Below are 24,303 nucleotides of genomic sequence, written 5' to 3' on the forward strand. Positions count from 1 at the left end.
AACCCTCTTGTCTCAGTCTGCACAGCATTGCAAATGACAGGCCCCAGAAACAACAGATACGAGGGCACAGATGGCAAATGATGGACTGTGTTGGCTCTTTACCTCTCCCACAATGGGCATTACTTCAAAACTCATAGGGCCCTGGTGGGCTCCTTACCTCCCTTGAAGGGCAAGAAATAATTGTTTCTGGAAGCTGTATGGCAGAATGACATTTTTGCCTTCAGATTCTTGAATTTATTTAGAACAGGGGACCTTGCAGACAGTAAGTACCACCTCTTATATGGATAATAAGATGTGAATCATATGTAGCTGCTGCTTGTTCGCAGCAGCAGCAAAGCGCTGTCAGAGGCCTTGAGGTGCACTGGAGCCAAGGTAGTACAAGGCACAGCAGTCCTAGAGGCTGCAGAGTTGCTGCTCCCACTGTGCTTGTCAGAGAGCATGCTGGCAGGGGCCCAGCTCCCTGGCACTCATAGGGAGGCTGGTTTCTGCTGAGGCAATGATGTGACCAAGGCACAAACTTTCTCTTTTCCAAATCACTGCCTGTGATTGTGAAACAGTAGAAAGCATCTAGTCTGGTGCCTTGTCTTCAACAAGGAGCAAAGAGCTTATGTTTTGGTGTTTTGGGCTAGAAACCTTTCTCCTCTCCCCACCTCTTTTTTTTTTTTTTTTTTTTTTTTTTCCTATGTAAAACAAAATTATAAATGAAGAATAATGCTTCTTGAGTCCATCACTTTTGCACTGCCAAGGAGGATTTTTGATGTCACCAGGCAGACTAGTGACTCCCAAGCTTTGTGCCCTGGGACAGACTTGCCCTTTTTTGTGACCTTGCCCTGGAGACCTGTATTTCTGATAAGTGTTCAGCATCCAAATGTGTCTTACTAAGACTGCATGGCTGAGGTGAATGGCTCAAATGTTACCCTCCTGAATAGCACCAGCATCACCTCAAACCCAGAGATGTCTCCTTTTGAAGCCAGGACACAGCCTCAACAGTCTCACCCTCTGAGTGGCAGAAGAGCAGGCCAGCTGTACCCCCTGCAAAGAGCTGGGCTGCTGTGGCTGGCTCCTGACAGACCTGGGTTTAGTCTTAAACCAGTTCTCTCAGCAGTCAAGCACAGAAACCTCCTCCCATTAAGAGAACTGCAAACCTCTCTCACCAGGCACCACAGCAATGACAGTAAGAGGGCAGGTGGGTTGAGAAGCCACAGCATCTACTCAATATGGTACTTTGGCTGCAAAATCTTCTTTGGGGAGTAATTATCCAGCCTGTCTATGGCCAGTCCACCTGTAACACATGTGAGGAGGCTCTACTGAAGCCACCTATCAGTCCATGTACAAGTGCAGGGAGCAGAACAGGCAAAGTCTTCTGAAAGAATCTTTCTGACATAATTTGCCAAATCCCCTAACACAGAGACCTTAGGAGGGAAAATGACATTCTTTCAGGAAAAAAACTATAAACTCAATGGTGTCACAATTGTGTCAACATCTGCCAGGATTTTTTCTCTCCTCCTTTGTAAACAAGTATATATTAAAACAGTACAAAGTCTGCTGGTAAATCACTGAGCAGCTGCTGCCTATGGAGAGTGGAAAATTATTACTGAATAATGGCTGCAGCGTTCCTCTCCAGGGATCTGGGCAGTTGCAGCCTCAAGAGCAACTTGTCCTCAAATGAGTTTCAGAGCTTCATCTGAACTACTTGTTGTGTCAGTGTTCTTGCTGAAGCTGCCTGCATCAGAGTCAGAGATCTCACAACACACCCAAAAGATCTGTAGAACTCTGATTTATTTCACTCATAGAGTACACCTGTGCAGAGTCTCTCTTTCTGGCCTCATCAAAACACTGACATGACACAAAGTGAAAAACAAATCCCCCAAAGGAGCACACAGAGCACAGCCTGGTATTATCCTTTCACTGTGTGCTCCCCCCTCACTGAACAGACAGGCTGAAATAAACTAAAATAACCTTTCCACCTGCTTCAGCCAAAGCTGCTGGTTTGGGTGCCAGGTTCAGGAGTGCAGTATAACTGCTGCTGGGCTGGTACAGCAAGGGGCCCTCACGCTGACCAGTCTAAGGGGCACTGAGACACTGGAATAGAGCTCCACTGAAGTTAACTCACTCACTGGCATCTGGGCTGAGATGCTGCAGTCTCATAATCCATACCTACTTGTCAGGCCTCAGCTCTTGCTAACTTCATATTGCAAGAAAATAAGCAATGTACATTGTTACTCTCCTCTTCACCCTTTTGCACAGAAGGGCACAAGACACCTGGCACATGTGACTCCAGCAGATGCTAGTAACCTACAGGTACATATATTTTGATACACACTGAGCACAGTGTCTACAGGGGAGTCACATCAACTATAGGCCCATGAAGAACAATAGTTGACAGGGAAAGTGTTCCCTGTTCTTTTATTGCTTGGATAATTGGAAGGTTTTTGTTGTGTGCTAAAGTGAGCCCACATTTGTTAATGTACATGAAGGATTATTCCTGACCCCCAAATCCTTTAATCATAATAAAACAAGGCTGGACAATGAGACAACTAAAAATATCCCCCAATGGTCTGAACAAAAGTCAGCACCCTGTCCTCTCTCTCCTTCATGCATATTTTTTGCTAAACATAATTTTCAGCCAGTTGTAGCTTTGCTTAGGAAACTCATGCTTGGGCAAGTTACAACTCACCTCCCTCTTACCAGATTTGGACAATGTTTTTACTTGTGGCAGCTGGCCACAGCCTTGCTGATTCTGAGTAACTAAGCCTCTGGAGAAAGGTATTTTGTGAGCTATCAGCATGTGCTGAGCATGCCCAAGTTTGTTCAGTAAAGAAAAATGCAGGTGGACAACCAGGGTTGTTTCCATAACTGTGTGAAATAATTGAACTGTAAGTTGCAAATGCAAATTGCAGATTTAATCCTCTTTTTTATTAGTCTCATTTCTAATGTCAGGGATATTTACATAGCAGGATGGAAACAGGAGACAGTGAGGGGATGAGTAAGTAGTGAATGATCTATTAGAGATTCCATTCAGTGTACTAGTCGAAAACAAATGAGGCAGAGCATATGGATAACTTATTTTGTATGTAATAAAAGATGGATGTTAATACCTTCCAGTCTCATCCTTAATTATGTAGTTTTACTTTTTGATCTAGTTTTAAAATGGAACATCTATAAAGCAATCCCTAAAGAGCTTACAATCAGAATCTGGCAGAAAAGATCTTTCAGATATCTGTTTGTACCACGTGAGGGAAGAAGCAAGCAAGCACTGTGAATTAGTCTGTGACATAGAGGTTTTAGGTAATTCTCCCTCAAAATGTGTCTCTGCTTTGCCTCATTCCTCCCTTGTGTTTTTCTCAGCACCTTGTCCCAGGAGAAATTCCTGCTAGTCTCTGGAAATGCTTTGTTCATTGAAGGGTGAGGTAAGGCTTCCTGAAGGACTCAAGTTATCCCTCACAAGAATCCTCTTGAGGCTTGCGCTCACACTCACCCTTCTCCAAAGCAGAGGGTGCCCCCTCCTCCCCAGCCACCCCAGCAAAGCCCAGGGCCAGCAGAAAGCCTATCTGCTCCTTCTCTGGGGCACTGAGGCTTGTGAGGGCCCAAAGCTGCCTATCCAGTGCCACCATGGCCATCATGCACTTTCCCGATGCAGTGTCAGCCCACCTTCCCTGTGGCTCTGGCTTTCCCAGCACTCTGGAGAAGAGCAGACATCTCAGTCTCTGTTACTTTTGCTGGTTCCTCTCCTGGGCCCAGCGATACCCACTCCTCCCATCACCCTTGCTCCCCTGCTACAGAAGCCAACGAGCTTCCCTGCCACTGACAGTCCCTGAGTGCATCCTATGAAGCCGGTCTAGACTGTGTGAGCGGATGTTACTATGGAAACATTTACGTCCTCTAGTCTTTGGTGTGCTTACTAACAGCATTCAGCATGTTTGTCTCCTGTATTCTTGCTGGTGGAAGAAGAAAATCTCTTTTTCTTTGCAATGTTTTCTTTGAAAAGAAAAAAAGAGGAGAGGAGAGGAGAGGAGAGGAGAGGAGAGGAGAGGAGAGGAGAGGAGAGGAGAGGAGAGGAGAGGAGAGGAGAGGAGAGGAGAGGGAGAAAAAGAAAAGAAAAAAGAAAACCAAAGAGATTATTAGAGCCCATATATTGACCTTTCATCTTAAGGAAGGAGGAAGGTGAATGGAGGAGTATCAGTTTTCTACCTCCTGGTGATTCTGTTTGGCTGGAGCTGGCTCTCTGCAGTGCTGGATTTATCAAGGCACTTCATTGCTTCCCAGCCAGGCCCTTGGCCTCTCTCCTGCAGCAAGCTCTGGAAGAAGAGCTCCTTTCTCCTGCAGCTGGCTCCTCGTTTCTGTGTCAGGATGGATCTTACTTATCCACTCCCTTTGCTGGAGTGCCCAGGATAGGAAAATAACATCCACGGTGATAAAGCTGTTAACATGACATCAGGACCTCACTCACCATGCACACAAATTGGTGTTCCCTCAGAAGCCACATTTTTGTGCTGGAAATTGTGTTTTCTTCAGAGTGGCTCAGTCTCTAAGCCACAAATGTATTACATAATATGGGAAAGAAATTATTTTTTAAACACTTTTGAGATAGTAAAGAGTAGCTAGTAGTCCTGTGGTTAGAAAATACTTATAATTTCTCTTGTACAGAAATTCCCAAAAAATGTTATTTTTGCTTTAAAAGTGTCTTCTACCTTGGTTAAAAAATCTAGCCAGAGTAAAGATATCTCTGACATAATAACTGCAAAAGAAGAAAGATAATTTATGAAGGAATTGGGGTTGGAGGTCATGAAATTATTCAACAACAGTTATTCTGCAGTCCTGCAGCAAACAGGGAAAAATATGCTTTTCTCTAAATGGCTGGCTTCTAGTTACTTGATTTCACTTTCTAGGTTGAAGATTGTTACAGAAAATATGTCTGGAATTCATAATACAGACAAATTTCCACCTCAGTTCACACACAAAAGGGAAAGCAGGCAGCTAGGAAACAGGCAGATCTGGGTTAAGTTCCTCATTGCATACTTTATTTTTGCTTACGTGATTCTTGTGCACGCATTCCCAAAGTCCTTTCAGAGAAATCTATAATTATCTTTTCACTATGAAGGATTGGGTGTATATATATTGCGTGCATTTCTGTTTGTTTAGCTGCTATTATGGTCATACAATCACCTTTTTCACTTAAAGGAGGGAAAGGCAGGAACAGCAGTGGATGTGAGAGCTCTCCCTTAGCCAGTGAGGACTTGGAAGTGCTGTCCACCCATCCACACAGCCAATCACCCACTCAGTTTCTTTAAAAGCTGCCACAGCCTCTCACTTTTCCTTTGAAGCAAGATTTGCCTCTTGCGTAGTGTATTTATCAGAACAGTAATCTCAGACTGCTCAACTGCTACAGTGGTGGTTTTGGGCATTGGAGGACATTTTTCTCTGGCTCCTCTATTTCAACGAGTCATTTCAAATTTTGTGCTTGCAAAGAAAGAAAGAAAGAACCAAAACAGACCAACCAAAATAAAATGGCAACAAACCAACATGTAGGGAAAATTGCCCTTTTAAATTCAGCAGCCAGTGTGCACATTACAGATGTGGAGTGACCATACTGTGCTTTGTAGCTACAGTGCTAAGACCAGACTGCTAAAAGTAGAAACTGGATCACACTCCATCCTTGCAAATCATCAGCCAAGTTGTTTAAGACATTCTAGGCAGTTAGACATGAGCAAACAAGGTGAAGGCTATGGCTTTACACAAATACTACTGAGGCCTTAACTGGAAAATAGAAGGGCCTTTTGCAGAAGTAGCTGAGAGCAAATTGAGCTGCAGGATGATGATGTTTGGACAAGCAAGGTCCCACCACAGCTCTCAGAGCTGATGGTGTTATGAAGCTGGCAAAGTGGAAAATCAACCTTTTGAAGCTGGGTAACTCTGACGCAGGAATGACACAGTATTGAAACTCCCCGCTCATCGGAGCTGTCCAGTGCTTGTGTGACCCGACTGAAAGGATGATGAAGGAACTGAAGCCAGTGGAAAACTGTTGACCCCTGTGAGTTTCCTGCTGTGAGCTGTCTCAGTGGGGCCAGGCCAGCTGGTGGAACTGTTTAGCAGGAACAGGGTGGGGAAAGATGTCTGACTTCTTTCCTAGAAGCAAGTTGATTTGGATCAGATAAAAAGCGAAACCGCACTTTGAAAGCTATTCAAAGTGCCACTGCCCTTTGTAGCCGAGAGGCTCTATAGGTGATCCATTAATGCTCACACCAGTCGAGTGCTGTCTGCATAGAGAACAGAGAAGCAACTGCATCAGCATGAAACTGCATGGCAGGAGAGGACATTCTCATTCCTCAGCTGTGGAATGACCGAGTTCATTTTCAGCCCTTGCACGGGTTGAAGGCACTAGTTAGACCGATACTCTCGGCTGCCCGGCGGAGCAGCTCTGCAGCCGGGCTCCTCAGCAGCCCCTCAGCGTCGGTGCGGCCCCAGGCCCCATAGCCGCTGTGAGGCCGGCAGACTCCAGGCAGACGCCCTCCGACACGCACACAAACACACAGTCCTGGAGAGCCCGTAATCAACGCACTCCATGTGTGGGGGAGGCCGGGAGGGAAGGCAGCGCGTTATCTAAGGAAGCAGGAAACCATGGCGGGCTGCCGCCGCCTCAGGGGCGCCATGCCAGCGCCTCAGCCTGGGCCGCCGCCTATTCCCGCCCGACCTCAGTGGGGCTTTCTGTAGGGAACAAAAGGGGCTGCTGGAAATCAAAGTGGGGAGCACACACTGCTTCGAAAAGGGCATGTCAGCGGAAACGCAGGGCTGCCGTGGGCGAGCACTATTTCTCTAACCGGGTCACAGCATCATGCTTATTTCACCCACCCCATCTGGACGCCATTTCCCTTCCCTTCCCGTCCCTTCCCGTCCCTTCCCCGCCCCACTGTTCTTTCTCCTTCTTTCTCCTTCCTTCTCCTTCCCCTCCCCTTTGGTCTCCTCCGGGCCCTGGCCAATAACAGCTCAGGGGGCACGTGAACGACTCTTCGGTAGCCAATGAGCGCCGCCCTTCCCACGTGGCGAGATGCGTGACGTCTTCCACGAGAGCTTGGCGTCTTTGTTGCGGGTAAAATTTCTCCCCTGAAAGCGCTCCGCGGGGGGAACGTCCTTAGTCCCTCCGGTCACGTGGGACAGTCGCGCCCGAGGCGGGGGCATGAGGCGCGCATGTATACACCATATAGTCCCTCCACGACTGCCCCGTCACGTAGCTGAGGTGTCTTGTCGGCGGCTCCTGTGTTTAACCCGTAGCAGAACGGCAGGAGAGAAGCCCAGAAAGACAGGCTACAGGCCGCTAGGTCCTGGTGACAGGCAGGTGACGCTTGGCGGAAGGATACCTGAGGAGTGCGCCTCCTTTGGTGAAACGGCTCTTATATAACAGCGGAACGCCGGTGCTGCCACCTCATTGTTTCCCGTCCCTGAGAGCCGGAGTTGTGTTCGTGGTCGTATCAGTGTGGCGCGGCACCTCCCACGCGGCGCAGAGACAAGCAGCCCCCTTCCCCTGGCCGCCATGGCTCTTTAAGGCGGCAGGGCCAGCGGCGGCATCGGCCAGTGCAGCAGGCGCAGCACCAGCGGCGGCGGCCTCAGCACATCCCCGGCATCTGCAACCATGGCGTGAGTATCATGTGTGGGGGACAACTGCTCCCTCTCTTGTGTTTTAGTAGGCGCCCTTTTACTCTCTTAAAGTGGGCTTTCGGGGTGGGTTTATGACGCGTGTGGTGTTAGTTGGTATCTCACGGGGGGAGGTACCTAGGTATACCAAAATAATACATAAATTACCTAATTACATCGAAGTGGGTGCGAGGTGGGGAGATCTTAGTATAGCTCAGTATTCCCGGCTGCGGCGAGCATCAGAAATAGCAGGAAATGCCATTTCGAAAGAATTTACTAGGAGCGTTTTGTTTCCTGTCCTTCAAGAAACTTAGCTCTCGAAAAATATGGGATTTGATTATTTAATTTTTTTCTGGATTTTCATCAGGGAGGGTTTCTTTGCTTTCGCAAAGGAAAGTGCTCTTGTACGTAGGGAAAAAGGAGGTATTTTAGGGGTTCGAGGATAAGGACAACGTGGTATAATCGCAGACAGATGAACAGGGGTTGTTACTTATCTGGCACCAGTACTACTAATAAATCGTGTAGGAGTGCAGCGTTAAGTCCGCCCTGGCCTTAAGGCGCCCAGCCCCGTGCGGTGCTGGAGGCGCGCTGGAAACGTGGCAGGACACAAAATGGCGGTGGGGCCGCGAAATGGCGGCGGGTGGGTGGGGCTGGCCCCTGAGGGAGGCGGGGGACGCACAGCGGCACAGAAATTAAGATGTGAGATAATCTGTAAAGTTCTGCCGTAGTTCTTGAGGCGCCACTGCTAGAAAAGGTTACTATGGACCAAATACTAATGAGTGTAAGTTCTGTTCGCAGGTTTTTCATGGCACCGCACAGCAGCATTGCTGTAGTCGACGAAAAAACCTACTTCTCTACATCCTTTGACGTCAAAGCATTAAAAGCTGAGGAAAATGAGCTTCTTGAACAACGAGATGCTGTTGGGGGATTCAATATCCCCCTTCAGCCAGCCGTGTTCGGTGGCTGAGGAAAGTCTGGGACTCATAGATGACTACCTGGAGGTGGCCGAGCCCCTCAGTTCGCATGGGTTCTCCAGCGACAAGGCTAAGGCAGTCTCCTCCAATTGGCTTGCTGTGGACAGTTTAGGCAACACCATAGATAGCAGCCAGGGTAAGGTATTACTTATTTTCATAAAGGACATCAATTACATAATACCACAACATTCCAGTTTAAAATAATTTGCTAAGTTTTCATAAATCTGAAGGCAATCTCACATGCATTTACCTGGGCTTGTAAAGAGTACGTGCTATGCTGCTTACCCTACACACAATTGCTGGCTATAGTAAAGGGCCACTTGTGTTTGCCTTGAAATAATACAGCAGCTGTCAAAGGTAGTCTTTCTTGGCAGAGGTTGAAGAAGAAAGCATGGTTGTATGTTGCAAATGTCTCTGAATTCTTCTGGCCTTTAAATAAGAGGGTTGGAATGTCACAAGAGCTGCCTACATTTTACCCTGCAGTTTTTAGGAGCTCAATGAAAAAGTTTTCTTTTTCTGATGGTTTACTCTTTGTGCTAATACACGAGAGAGGAAAGATACTAAGATGATAAACTTCGTAGATTGTTTTTCAATAAGCTTGATTTGCACTGTGTGATGGTTTACCGAAGTGGTGATTTACATTTTGTATTTTGCAGAGGATGCCTTCTCTGGCATGGAGTGGATGGTGGAGAAGATGGATCTGAAGGAATTTGATTTTGATGCCCTGTTAGGTATGGAACATCTGGAAGCCACCGTCTCACCAGACGAGCTGATGGCCGCGTTGGAAGACTCGTGTGATCTATTTAATGCTACCATCCAGGAATTTCACAACAAAGAACTTCCACTGATAAATAATGTAATCACCCATCTCCCTGAATCCCCAGTTGGAGCAGATCCAATGGCCCCATTGGCATCCCTTTGGTCTTTTCCCCTCTCCCCTGGGTCTCTGATTTCCACTCCAGACCACTCATTTAGTTTAGAACTAGGTAGTGAAGTGGATGTTCTGGAAGGAGAAAGAAAGCAGGAGGGCCCCACTGTTGTGGTGGTGATCACAAAGTCTGAGAAGGAGGAGGAAAACCACTCTGATGATAGTGGAATATGCATGAGCCCAGATTCCTACCTGGGAACCCCCCAGCACAGCCCCACCAATTCCCTTGGATCCCCCAATGGCAGCCAGTTCCCTGCAGATGCCCCATGTGGCTCTCTGCGATCCAAACCATACAATCATCCTGCAGAGAAGGTAGTGTCAGCAAAGGTGAAAGGAGAAAAGAAAATAGATAAGAAGCTGAAAAAGATGGAGCAGAATAAGACTGCTGCCACACGTTACCGGCAGAAGAAGAGGGCAGAACAGGAGGCACTGTCTGGGGAGTGCAGAGAGTTGGAGCAGAAGAACCAGGCCCTGAAAGAGAAAGCAGATTCCCTTAGTAAGGAAATTCAGTACTTAAAAGATCTGATAGAAGAGGTCCGCAAGGCCAAGGGCAAAAGAACTAGAGTCCCTGAATAGCATAGTCAGCAGTGTTGTGTGCATGTATATAAGCTTCCTGCTAGAGCTGTGTATTGCTGTCTAATAAATAATTTTGTAGTAAATGTACAATGATGGTGTGTGATGAGTGGTACCTGTACAACCAGCCTGACAAACCACACTTGGGTGTAAGTACAAGCACAACAAGCTATTGTGTGTGTAGAGTGCAGTGTGTCACTTGTGCTTGTTCTGGGTGGTGGATGCAGTGTAAGTCCAGAGTGCTTTGAACTGGAGTGTGTGTAAAGTCTCAGTTGACTGTCCCCCTCTATAATTTACATGTATTTTACAGTGAGAGTGGATCACACTGAGGTGTCTCAGGGTTTTCAGTGAATTTGTAAGCTCATGGAAGCAATTAAAATTAGAGAATTGATGGAAGACACAAGTCAGTAATACCATGTGGTGGGAGGTGTTTATTTTCAGACTTAGATGTTTTCTCTGAATGGAGGCAAAGGGTCCCAGGACAAAATAACAAAAAGTTCTGAACAGTGGTTTAAGAAAAAGCTTGCTAGTAGCCAAGTCCAGAGCAAGCACCAGTGTTAACTGCACTTGGGTTCCTCATGTGTCTGTGGGTCTCCCAGTGCCCAAACCATGAGCAAGAGTTGTTGCCTGGTCCTGTCAAATGTGTGAACTGGGCCAGATGGATGGGGTTACTGCAGTGCTCTTACTAATGGCTCACATTCCTGAACCAATGTGAAAGTCTTTGCTTCTAAGCCAGTCACTGATGAGTCAAATTTTAAACTGTGAACATAAATTTGACTATTCTACAAAGGCTATAGCTGAGTTGGTCTATAAAACTAGTTCAGCTCTAGTCCTGCCTCAACTGTGCAGGGAAGGTACTGGTGTGCTGGAGCAGCAGCACCTCTGTGTGTGGGAGGGTGTTGGGGTTGCTTAAGGATTTGGGATTTGCCATTTTAAAGTACTTTGTGTGTGCTCAATTCCCCCCCGCCCCCATAGCCCCATTTAACAGTGCTTAATCCCACTGGCATGTGGACATACTCATACTTTCCGAGGAGTTGCTCCTTCTTACTTGCCACTAGTGTAGCTCCTTGAGCTGTTGGGCTCAGGTGCCTGGACATCCCAGCCTGGCTGGCACACACATTCAGTGCAGTGGCATCAGGGCTCCAGTCCATGCTGGAACAGGGAGGGAAAAGGTCCTAAAAGGAACCTTGGAGAATGGTTTCTCCAGTTGCAGCCTGCTGGGGATCCTTGTCTCTGGCATTTGAGCTCCTTAGCCCTCAAGTTGGGGCTGCAGTCCTTCATCCCTGCTCCTTGCTCAAGGCATTACCTGACGTGGGATAACAGCTGTGTGCTGGGGGACCTGGTGTGTGAAAGCTACTTCAGCTGATGGATAGTGCAGGTGGCTGCTGGCAGCGGGAGCTGATTGCTGCCATGGAGGGCTGAGTGGGCCAGGCCCACAGTGGCACCTCTCTGTGCTTACAGCGGTGACTGGGTGGCTGAGTGCTATTTAAGTTACAGGAAGAAGGCTCCCTGTCAGGGCTCATACCACACGGAGGGGGGCGGGGTGGATAACTAAGCCCCTCCCCTTGGTATCATAAGACAATTTGAGTAGTCTCAGACCTCCTGGGTAAGGACACGGGTGACTGTTTACTGTATGAATGGGATACACTGCAAACTGGAGACTGCAAGCGGGGACAAGGGGCTTGGTTGTGGTTTAGGCGATAGAGCAATGTAATAGGTTTCCTTAGAATCAGCTGCATCAGCCATGTTGGGGATGGGTCAAATTTGCAGCTGAAATGACAGGCATTGCACTTGGTCTCAGTTGAGCCACAGAAAACAGTCTATGAGCTGGTGGCTTCCCTGTGTGGGGCAAAACCCTCCTCCTCATACTGATCCCCCTTACCCACCACAGTGCAACCATCTCCTCTTAGAGCAACTTCTGCTTACACCTGGCAGCAGCCAGAGCTGAGGGAGCACCTCCTGTGTTCTGCTGCCCTTACTCAGTTCTTCTGAAGCCTGGAAAAATTGTCAACACATTTATCCCCTCCCCACCCCATGGCAGGGCTGTTGGTGAGCCACTCGTGACTAAAACCAATTTTTCTTGGTGCTCATGCTCTGCAGGTGGACAAGGCAGTGTCTGAGCTGGCCAGTAAGTACATGATTCTGGCATCTACAGCCCTGCAGAGGGTATGCAGGTCCAATTTACCAAATTACACTCCAGGGGAGGAAGATCAGAACTGGAACAGGTTAGAAGGAATGCATGACGCATCCATGCTGCTTTGCTCTCTGCAGCCATGTATGTGCTTTATAGAGCTCCTTTCAGGAGAGTCAGAAACCTGCCCTTAAAGAGCAGCCAGCAGTGTCAGTGCTTGCCAAGGTTCTGAGCTTGTGGCTTTGCAGAGGCAGCCCATATGGCAATCTCATGCAATGCCTGCTGAAATGACGCTGTGTTTCCAAACTTAGCAACTTAGTTAAGATTTCAGAAGGGCTGGAGATCAGGGCTGACTCTTCTCTGCATTTTTATCTAGACTTTTCCTCCAGACTGCATCATGACGCTTGGCTCTGCAGCCCAGTAGCTTGTCCAGCTTGCAGCAGGAGTCAAGGAACACCTGTCACAAATTCCAGTCCACAAGGGTAAAAAAGTCTGACAGCCTCCTGCTTAATAACTGATTTTATATTTTGCAAACCGCATGAGCTCTCTCCCTTTTCTCACAGCCTCACAGAACAAATTTGCTTCAATTGATTCCTTGCAGCTTGCATAGAGCATGATACCATGTCCAGAATTAGATTGTAGTGCATGAAATGCAGGCTTTACCTACCCCTGGAGGAGCTTAGTTCTTCTACATTCTTGGAAACAGCAGAATTTCGCCAATCTGCGTTATATAAAAGCTGATTGAATCTGAAGTTGGCACAGCTGATGGGATTTCTGTCTCAGTTATTTTTCCTCTGAATTAAGGCCAGTGAAGTAGACTTCACATGCACAGCATGCATGACCCTCAGGCTCTGATCCCTCAGCCAATTTTGTGCTTCATGGTAAACAGGAGTCCAATATTCCTCCTCATAACCAAACAACCTCTTACAGTTCACTGCTCGCAAAGCCCCTTCTCACAAGCTTTTTTCTGCTGTTATCACAATATTTATAACTACCTTCCTCTTCACCCTGCCTTTAGAGAGACCCAGGTGCATGCCCTTCTCTTTCAAAAGGAAAAGGGGAAACCATCACTGCTGACAACTTCTTCACATGCCTGTGTGGAGAATCAGATGCACCTTTGCAGTATGCTTACAAAAATACACAGCTGCAGTGTTGGGGAATGAAGAAAGAATGATGATAATCTTTCAAATAGCTTTTGCCCTGGCAGAAAGCCCAGAAATAGCTGCAAGGACAGGCTGTCCTTTGGGAGATGAATGCTCCAGTGCTCTCAAGCTGGACTACATAGAAAGAAAATGTGGCTTATTTTGATGCAAAGTTTCACACGTTCATAACCTTTTTTGGGGGGTGGGAAATCTATACATTTTTGGCCAGAAGAATACCAGTTTTATCTTCCCATAGGCTTAGGCCTTAAAAAAATCCCCAAAACAAACCCATAAAAAACAAACAGGATCTCTATTGTCCTTCCTTTAGGCATAATTTCCATCTTGTCTGTATTAATTTTTTCTCAGTATGGTCCAAGTAGCTGCTAGGGATATCCTACCTGTCCTGCTGTATTCACCGCCTTGCCACTCTTGTTACCCTTCATTTCCAGTGCAAGACCATCTTAGGGTCTTACCATGAGCATCCCTTGCTGGGCCAGAAGTGCTCACCTTTGCTGACTTTCCAGTTGAAATGCTTCAGGCCCTGTGAATTAACAGAAGAATTCAGTCTCCTGACCTAGGCAATACTATTTTGGCTGCTTGGATATCCCAGGTATGCTGCCTTTGCATTATTTTCAGTGCACGCATGCAATGTCATAAGTGAATGAAGTCACCAAATGAAGGAAGTTGGCCGCACCCAGGAGCTCCAGTTTCCCTGTTACAGAGGTGCATGCTCTACAGGTGATGGCCAGCACCCTCTTATTTCTCCTTCAGGTGTTCTCTTCCTCTTTTGCACACACACACCCTTTTAAGGAATGCCAGGAGCAAGTTCCAGGCACAGCAGATGCATCAGTTTAATTTATATAGGGCAGAGAATCTCCTAGTCCTGAAACTCCTCTGCATCTCCATTGCAGTGTGCGGGCAGGTGGAGAAAGAGCCCTGGTCTTTGCCTCCCATTAAAAGAGATAAAACATCTTGCTGGTATGCAAAGGTGCAGCTCAGGACAGACCAGCTTGGCTATGTTACTGCTTAGCCCTGCCAACATCTTACTCCTTCAGAAAAAGTTGTGTGTAACCCTTAGACAGCTGCAAACTTCATGCTTTTTGTGTCCCCTGCCCCCACCAGTTAGTGGTTGTCTCTGTTAATCCTCTTTAACATAACTACAGGTATACATGCAAACCTTTAATCCCTTTCCAATCTACCACATTTTGAGCTGTAAGCAGACAGTAGGCAGTCTGCCTTCTTTCACACTCCTCATTTCAACTTGAATTGATAGGTCTTTGTGTCTCAAAATGAGAAACTTCCTTTTGCTGTAACTTCTCTGAGTTATTCAGGGCCCTGCTGCTGTGCACCCTTTTTACAATAACCAGTCCCCTTCCTGAGGCGTTCAGGAGCCTGTAAGTTCTGTAGATGCTGATGCTATGTTGATCATCAGCAAGACTGAAATGTAAGGCAATCATGGAAAAAAACCCCAGAGGGTAAGATTGGCTAAGGTTTTTAGGACCCTCCCCTAGACCTTGATTTTCCCCTACAGCTTTTTCAGTGTTTTCAATATAATTTGCATGAGCAAGTTCATTGCAGCCAGGCTTATTACTGCTAAGTCATTTCACAGGCAAGAAGGTGGTGTCCTGAACAAACATGTTTTCTTGGTTTACTTTTGCAGTCCTCCCCTCTCTGACACACACATAGTGCCGGTAGTAGCTGTTGTTGCTTTCTGGGGTAAGAAAGTGGAGACTTGCTGATACAGCAGAGGCTGTATAGGCTTACATTAGTTTGTACCCATTGGAACAAATTTCCTTTTTTTGCTTTCCATTCACATAACAAGAAGGGAGCAATAGGCCACTAAGAAGCTTGATGAATCTCATTCACACTAAGCTAGCTCAAGGCTGAGCATCTGGGAACTATTCTAAACAGTTTCCCTGGAAAAGTTTTACCATTCTAATAACACTCCAGAGGTTTTATTTGCATTCATATTAAAGCTGCTGCTACTGCCGCCCATTCTGACTCCCTGCTGCATGTGGGTGGAGATGCCCTGTAAGATGGCACCCTCACCATTCCTTAGCTCAGCTGCCTCTATTTTCTGCTGCAGGATGCTCAGCTGGTGTCGCAGAGCTGGGAAGAGAGCCAGCAGCCTGATGAGCTCAGCGAGCACGCGGTGTTGGCCCAGCAGCATTGGGACACATCCCTGTGCTGCCACTTGCAGATGCGCAGGAAAGAAATGCTGTCCAGCAGGTCTAAAGGTTGTTGTGGCCTGCAGCCTGTCAACTTCTAGCATGGGAAACAGGTTGGAGGCCAACTAGGAAAAGCAGCTACAGCAGCTGCTGCTTCCCTAACCCCTTCTTGTCTCTTCCATTGGGCAGAGAAGTCTGGCTGCAAAGAACAGAGACCACAGAATCATAGAATGTTTTGGGTTGGAAGAGACCTTAGAGATCATCTCATTCCAACCCTCCTGCCAGAGACACCTTCCTCTAGAGCAGGTTGCTCAAAGCCCCATCCTGCCTGTCCTCAGACACTTACAGGGATGGGGCAGCTTGCTCTAAGGTAGCCACCTGCTGGGGTCCCAGCTGGCATCCTCTGGGCATGGCTAGAAAGACAGCTGGGAGTATGAGAAGGGAGTATGAGAAGGTGCTTGGCTTTAGCTTAACACCAGACACATGCAATGGCTGGTACCTGTTCTTCCCTCTCCTTGAAGACATTGCCCTCACAGGGCACCATCTGTCCTTATCTGCCCAGTATTCAGGTGGCATTGCTCTTCTTTCCTAGGAGCTCATACCCTGACAGAGGGGGAAAGTCAAGGCTACATGTTAGATCTTTGCCCTTGCAGATGGCATATCTAGAGCCACCATTCACTTCTGCTTCTTCTTCATCCCTCCCACAAAATAGAGTTTAATTTATTTAAGGTTACTGTTGATTATACAATCAAGTTTGGTTTCAAATGGCAAAATTCAGTTTGTCAGGTAGCTTTCTCCTCCTTGACAACATAATGCCTCAAGAAGTATGTTGATAACTTGTGTTTGCCTAAATAGTCTTTCCAGACAGTAATGAGAGCTGCCACCCAATTTTGAAACTCCACTAATCTGGGTGTTATTATCCATGTGGAGAACTGCTCTGGGCCTCACTTTAAAGTTCCTCATTAACTTTGAAAGAAGAGCTTTCCTGTTGCTTACATTTGCAAACAAATAGGCTGGGTTTTGTACAAAGAGAGTGAACCACATTACCCTCCTGCCCTTTCTGGAACAAGGAAGGATGCTTTTGCTTCCCTTAGCCTGTGGGAGAAGGGCCCAGGAACTGAACAACCACAGAAATAAGGGTGCGTAGGAGGAATGGGTCGAGGAGGAGCAGGAGAGGACATGAAGGACTTCTGCAGGGTCATGGGAAATGCCAGATACTGAAGATGAAGGCTTAAAATAAAGTAACACCCCAGAAATCTACCTCTTTCAGTCCAGTTGTGGCAGAGCCAGCTTTTTCACACAGTTAATTATTCTCATGACAGCTCCACACAGCTTGTCTTAGGTCAGCTCACATGCACTGCAGCAGAGGCACACAGTTCATAAGTTTTAGGGAGACATGTACTAAATACACATTTTGCTCACCTATTTTTTCAAACAATAGTGCTTGCATTCTTTTAATACGCTTTTTAAACAATTTTTTACTTTTTGAAAGCAAGAACAAACAAAAAAAAGGGAACTGTTCTTTGAACTGTTCTATATTTACCACTTTTGGCTGCAGATAGTTGAACCTGATCCTATTACAAGAAATCCCCTCTCACGTGCTATTACCCAATTTCCACTATGCACACTTCAGTATGTTCACTATTTATTTCCCCTCTCTGGATCTCATATATCCAAGTGACCTTTCCTCCTATGCAGACAAGAGGAAAAGAACTCAACAGAGGAGGCACAGATTTAAGAGGACAGCACCAGGAGCTATTATCAGAGGGCAGGGAAAGGGTAAGTGAATTCCTGCCTGTGCTGGCATCAAGCAGCTGCTGCTCAGGTCAGACAGGCCCCTTATAATCAACTCCTGAGCTTAACCAAAGTTTGGCATTAGTCCTTCTCCTTACCTTTTTTTTTTTTTTTTTTTTTTTTTCCAAGGGAACACATTTTCTATTTTCTTAAGTAAGGGGCAGGAAAAAGCAGTGGCAGACCTCCACTAAAGAACATTTAGAGTGGTTTAGTGAGGAAGTTTCTGGAACAACACTCCCACCTGCTGGGCCTTCTGTTTGTTGCAGCTGGGAACTTAGCGGTAGTCTGTCTAAGAGAAAACAACTTCCCTTCAACCCAGCACCACAAGCTCAGGTTCCGATTTTAATTTGATGCCAAGACTAACATTTGTGTCACAAGCCCTCCTGGCTACAGGACCTGGCAACACTCAGCAGTGGTGCCCTGCTGGCATGGCTAAATATTGGTGGGACATTCTGCTATAAACATTCAAAGGACAATTTTCTCCATGTGAGAGCTCTTCCTTGGAAAGAACAAAGATTGTGAGTAGCCAAAACAGAGGAGTCACCTCCATTCCAACCTGCACTCTTTGAAGTCCTAAGCATGTAAGAGAGATGATTTAATATATGCATTAACATGAATTGGAGAGGCCCTACACACAACTGAGTCATCCTAAAGAGAGGAATGCTTGGATCATGGCAGTGACACAGTTCGTCTTCATCACCTGTCATAGTAATCACTACTACAAAGGCATAGAGATAGGATCTGCAATAATTATTTAATAAAATGACAAATAAAAAGATTTTGCAATGACTGACAGACCTGACAGGGGCTGTAATAAGAACCCAAACTGCAGGGTTACTCAAGTTTAACAGTCTTTCAAAGCATCCTTCCCTTCTTAATGCTGGTCCAAAACATTTCTCCATTCAGATACAGTACTTTTGATGCTCCCTGCCAAATAACACTGGTAGCAGGAGCCTTATATTCTGAGGAAGGGGAAAAAGATTTTTATTTGGCTTGGTCCACCCTTCTACATCAAGAATGCAAGACATGCTGGCTGCAGGAAGATAATTATAAGGAAAACACACCTCAGAGCCAAGAGCACCTCTGTGGCTTTAGCTGGCCAGTAACAAGATCTGCCCAGATGCAGAGCTGCTCAGCAAGTCCAACACAGAGGCACTTGCTGGCAGAGGCACATTCCCCATGTGCCATCTCAAACATGCCAAGGAAATGCCCAGGCCTGTGAGCCAGACTGGAGCTGCAAAAATTCCTGTCACAAAGTTTATGGGATCCCAAAATATTCCCTCTCAAATTTACGGAAATCTTCCTCAGTAAACACAGTGCCTGTGGGCTTCTTCTTTTCTGTCTTCTCTGGAGGCTGATCTTTAGACTTCCTGCCTCTGTTCTGAGCAAGAACCTTCAGACAATACAGAAATGGAAAAAAACAACAGTCATTATTATCCAGACCAAGCAACAAAACAGTGATTTTCAAGCTCACCTGCAGCATCCCTGCTGTTCTACAAGAACCCTGCTATCTTCCAGAGTGTTTCCAAAGAAAAGTGAGAGGCAAACCACTGATGTTAACCAAAGCAGGTCACTGGGACAGCAGCAGACACCAACTTGTTATTTGGAGTCAAATGTTTGTCACAGAGATAAGAACATTGATTTCATTGCAGAACTTTCTGAAACTATGACTTTCTTTTTTATCCCCTCTCTCCATGACACAAACCCAAAAACCAACACGCTAGTGGAATCTCCTCTGCATTTTCTAATACACTGTCACCTCCTGTCACAATCTCCAGCCTGAGAAACACTGGCCTACACCAGTTTGTTTATGTAAGTTAACAGCCTGTATCTCATAAAAACATCCCAAGATTCTAGCAGTGCCAGCTAGTCTTTTCTTCAAATCCTGGCATAAGACTACCTTTTGGGGAAGACTATTCAAGAAATTCTCAAGTTATGAGAAACACCATTTAAGAGGCTGAGTAATTCCTATTACATGAGCCAGCAGCACATCTGGTTCCTTGTTCATCAGCCTCCAGCTACAGAGAAGGCCAGTTTGATCGACAGTAAAAAGGTCTGAACCAGGGCATCTCTGCCAGCTGAAACTATGAAATATCTTTGGTAATTAAGAAAAGCCAACAGTTGTCAGGATATTTTGAGGAACCCGATGTAGTGAATGGCATTCCTGCCTATGGCAGGATAGTTGGAACTGAATGATCTTTTAAGGTCCCTTCCCACCCAAACCATTCTATGATTCTATGATTTTGACTAGTATCAGAGAGCATCATAGGGAGCAACATATCAACAACAGTTTAAAGCTTAGTAAGTAATTTTGCCAGGGCACAGAGAAATTCCTCAAGGCCATCTGTAGGCAGAAACTTAACTTGACTCTCTTGTGCAAGGTACAAATCTGGAAGATCAGGGATGATTCCCATTCACCTGTGTTCCTCAGTGGAAACAGACATCCCCAAACAGAAATTACAGTCTTACTTTTTCTGTGATGGCTTTGTCTGCAACAAGTCGTCCCTTTAACATGTACTGCAGGTTTTCTCTCAAGTGATTCACAGGCTTTTTCTTATGGTACTCCTCTGGGGCAAAGCAGAAAGGAACAAAACGCATCAGGTGCTCATCCAGGCAGCTCACAAGGAGAGTCATAGGAGGATCAGCAAAACCCCGGGAGAAGGACAGCGCTACAGCTCAGGGATAGGGGTGCGCGCGCAAATGACGGGATGGATACAGCGACCAGCAGCGTGGCTGCGGGCCGCCACAGGGATCCCCGGTGCGAGGGCTGTGGAGGGGTCGGGACTCACCTATTGCGGACTTCACGACTCTGCCCTTGACCGTGGCCTTGTTCCTGCCAGGCTCCGGTGCCCTCTTTCTCCGCCTCGCCGCGCCCGCCGCCCTGGGGCCGGCCCGGCCTCGCTGGAGTCCCGGCGGCACCTTCGCCCGGCCTGCAAAGGGAAGAGGGACGGAGTCAGTGCAGCCGTGCCGGGAAGCCCCATTGTGCCCGCCCGGACACCCCGGTCCCGCGGGCTCACTCGGCGGCTCCAGCAGCTCCAGGCCGCGGCGCAGCAGCGCTGCCGACATGGCGGCGTGGCGCTCCCGCCCGCCCGGCCCGGCCCCACAGCGCCCCCCGCGGCCCGGCGGGCACCCGTCAGGACACCGTGCCTCTGCCGCGGTCGCCGGCCGCCGACACACGGCAGGGGCCGTGAGCTAAAACAGAGGAATTGTCACCTCAAAACGAGGCAGAACTTCGCCGCGTTTAAGGTGCCAAAGCGCTGGAACAGGCTGCCCAGGCAGGTCCTGGAGTCTCCGTCTCTGGAGATATTCAAAATCATGTGGACGTGTTCCTGTGTCATCTGCTCCAGGTGACCCTGATTTGGCAGAGACAGGGGCTAGATGATGTGAATATCAAGATTATCTCAGATCGGGATGTTCTTTGACGCAAGATCTTTGAATATTTTGTAGTGGGTTGAGCACTGGCCAAACACCAATGCCTCTACTAAAATTATTTACTCAACAAACAAAGTGCCCACAAGCATAAAGAATGAATAATATGAAACAATAAAACCTCTCGTTCTGGAGTGAGATGGCAAATTGAGAAAGTCCCTGCCGTGGGTGCAGCTCAGCTCCCTCAGTCCCTTACCAATCCCTCCGTAGGTCCAGGCCCCGGAGGGCTACAGGTGCCAGCTCTCAGTGCTCCTCTGGGCTTTTTCAGTCCCAAGGAAAAAAAAATTAAAAAACAGTCCAGGAAACTTCTCTGCCTAGCTAGCTAACTAAAACAAAAAAAAGATTTCTGTCCCGCTGCTGTCCGTGTGTCAGATGAACACCCAGCCGGAGAGGGAATGCAGAGGAGTGAGCGCTGTTTTCTCTCAATGCTAATCAGCAAGAAAAAAGACTTAATCGGTGGAACAGGCAGCAGCCAGCATCCTTTGGTCAAGGACATCCAGGAACTAACAAACTTTAAGGAGGTAGTAAGCCGAGATGTTCTGTGTCAATAGAATGGATAGCAGTTAGTATTCCTTACTCAGTGATATCCTGGAAGTAACAACATTTAAGCATGTAGTAAATCAAGATGTTGATGTATATCTGTGTGTACATTGCTAACTTGGCAAAATACTCAAGTTCCATGTATGTTCTCTATAATGCTAAAAGTCACGCCTAAAGGTCAAAAAGACCCCTGCTGAGGTGAAGGCACTTCCCCTGAGCCTGCACAGAAATTAACTGGGGTTATGTAATTACTCCTACTAACTCATCACAACACAGGGGCTGTAATTGGAAAGTTACAAACCCTGAACTTCTACCTATAGACAATGGTGTGGAAAGTCCCGTGGGTGTGCTTGGTTTGGGGAGTGTCCCTGAGCACCCGGGCTCACACAACTCTGAAATAAATAATCAAGTCTCTCCTAAGTGTGTAATTATTGGCTTGTGGCACACCAGGTAATGAATCTGATTTTGTGGAAAACACAATGGGTCCTGCCATCACAGGGGTCATCACAAGCCAAGAGGAAAGGGGATGTTGTGATGTTTTCTCTCAGCAAGGCCCCAAAGTCCAGATTTAACTCTGCTAGACTCATCAGGCAGAGAGGTTGAATCTGCCATAAATTGCATCTATTATTCTGGGTTACTTTAGTCTATTTGTTTAAAACTTTCTTCTCCAGTTTTCATCCCTCTAGAGACTTCATGCTAATGTCTGCTAAATTTAGCTATCATTTGAATAAAGCTTATTCAATTATAACCTTGTGCTGCCAGTAACAAGCTGACACTGGAGGAGGAAAGACATTTATTCGCACTCAGACACGTCCTGCAGGAAGAAAGGGATACAAATGGCTCTCATTGTTTCTCGTAGTAATGATCTTTAACAGAGACCAATACCAGTTTCACTTCTGTGTATTAAAACAGTCATTCCTTGGAAATTGTTTTCCAGCCCCTGCAGATGTCACCTCAATGCCTGTCTTTTATTGTTCCTTCTTTTCTGAATCCCTCCCTGGATGGGTACCAGCATCCTGTGTCAGTTTCCGCTAATGCTGCTCATACATTTTTCTGGACAGACTTATGAGGTGCCTATTCCTGGCTTCAGAGCTGGGGAACATTAACCATTTACGTCCAGTTCAGCATGTCACTTCTCACTCTTAGTTTTCCCTTTAATGAGCTATTTTAAAAAATTGATTTGGAGGGACGGTCACTGGATATGTAACACAGAACACTTCTCTATTTTCTTGTTTTCTGTTAGTAGCTGGTGGAAAATTGAACCTGCTCAGCTCTTATTCCCTGCCAGATTTGTCCTTCCAGTTGTGTAAAGGCTCACAAAGTTACAAAGAGGTTATTGTAGTTTTGTGAAGAAGCTGAATAAGCCATGAGTTAACGGCCTATTGCTGAAATTGAAGAAAGCAATAAAGAATATTATAGTCAGCAGAAAAGTTGTGACTGCTTGTATACTCATATTATCTTCATCTTGGTCAGAGTATATAAATGACAGCTGCCAATGCTATGAGGAGGGTATTTTCAAAAACACTTAATCAGTCAAACACTTATTTTCAGCTCCTAAAATACAATTTACTGGTTGTGTGTAAGCTGCTCATAATTTCATATTGCACAGTGTATTCAAGTCAGCTTATTCTCCCAATTAAATACTATATTTGTATCATTTATTAGGAACACCCAATACATTGTTACACATGCTTTTTGTCAGAACAGCGCAACCTCATAAATGCCTTATGCAGGCATCCGATGCAAAAACATCTTCTGTTACCAATGCTGCAAAACACGTTTAACAAATTAGTGTGATAGAAGCTGCACTGATTTGTATGTCCAAGGGACACATATCCCCTTTTCTGCCTTAAAAGTAAACCACTACCATCTCATTTCAAATTGTGTTGTGCCAATTAATAATGCTCTTAGTTATGTAGGTGTCTCAGAAAATCTGACTCCCTGCTTATTAAATACCTTCAGTAGCAAGGACACATAATACAGGCAACTCCTCCTTTGACCAACAAGGCTGCGTGCAGACCTGCTGTGATTTTAGTCAGCAATTACCTGCAGAATAAAATTTAATGAGCACACAAGGGTCACTTTGCTGAAGAGGGAAGGCAAGGCACTTTCTTTAACTGCATGCACAGTCTCCTGCCTCAGAGTCTGGCTCTTGAAACTGGTTAGTTCACCAAGAAGTTAAATGAATGTACACTTCACGGTTTGACGTGTTCCCCAGGTTTGGATCTGTTGCCGAAGATCATGGTCTAACCTAGGCTGTGGGTTTTTTAACACTGTGAAATCATGTACCTATTATTAATACATTATATTTCTTTGTCTCCTTTCAACAGGATCTGGCAGCTTTTCTCAGGTCATGATCATTGCTGTTTATCCTGACTGCATTCTGGTGGCAGCTCTGCTTGGTCTTACCAGACATGATGATTACAGCATTTGTTCTGTTTCTGCTGGGTTGCTGTAGTGCAACCAACACCTGCCACACTCCTGCAGACAGACATGCAGAGTCTTCCTTCTCTCTGACCTTAATAGAGAATTATGATCACATATTTTCCCTGCACTGCTAAATAAGATAAATTTGTTGGCTTATATTAGGAATGTAAAATCATCTCTTAATATGAACTGGATTTTGCCTGTGTAGTATATGTTACTTCTACTATAGCTGTAGAATGTAGGCATTTGGATTACATAATGTCTTCTCCATGTTGTAAAGTGTAAAATATCCTCTGCTGACCTTAGATTAAGTCAACTACCTGCTTCTGATAAATCTGTTTTCTGCTGAGCACAGCATATGAAATGCTGTATTTCTCTTTACAGCAGCTTTCATGGCTTTATCAGTCTCTCAGTGGTGATATGCTCCTTGTGTCATCATGATATATACATTTAACTATGCCTTTTTTTTTACTCAGTCACTGTTGAAAGCAGCTGAGCAGACCCTACAAATAGCTTTGTCCAGGCTAGTATGTACTATTAAAAACTTTAATGTTATGAGACTTTGTCT

General features: G+C 46.2%; 2 protein-coding genes across 3 annotated transcripts; one reads left to right on the plus strand and one right to left on the minus strand.

Moving 5' to 3' along the window:
- The first annotated feature begins 7,142 nt into the window (after positions 1-7,142).
- Positions 7,143-10,197, plus strand: ATF4 (activating transcription factor 4). Its single transcript, XM_083859397.1, has 3 exons — positions 7,143-7,632; positions 8,428-8,739; positions 9,260-10,197. Exons 2-3 carry the CDS (start codon positions 8,523-8,525, stop codon positions 10,105-10,107), a joined length of 1,065 nt encoding a protein of 354 aa, XP_083715523.1. The 5' UTR covers positions 7,143-7,632; positions 8,428-8,522; the 3' UTR covers positions 10,108-10,197.
- A 7,877-nt stretch (positions 10,198-18,074) lies between these two features.
- RPS19BP1 (ribosomal protein S19 binding protein 1) lies at positions 18,075-20,414 on the minus strand (the record flags this gene model as incomplete). Of its 2 annotated transcripts, XM_083860209.1 has the most annotated exons (4): positions 18,075-18,732; positions 19,809-19,906; positions 20,129-20,269; positions 20,357-20,405. In XM_083860209.1, the coding sequence occupies 4 exons, from the start codon at positions 20,403-20,405 to the stop codon at positions 18,598-18,600; spliced, it is 423 nt and encodes a 140-aa protein (XP_083716335.1). In that variant the 3' UTR covers positions 18,075-18,597. The 2 variants fall into 2 exon arrangements, with proteins under 2 accessions (XP_083716335.1, XP_083716334.1); XM_083860208.1 differs by having other exon boundaries at positions 20,129-20,414.
- Positions 20,415-24,303: the final 3,889 nt, after the last annotated feature.

This window comes from Zosterops lateralis (genome assembly GCF_965231275.1).
Source record: "Zosterops lateralis genome assembly, chromosome: 4".
Lineage (NCBI taxonomy): Eukaryota > Metazoa > Chordata > Aves > Passeriformes > Zosteropidae > Zosterops > Zosterops lateralis.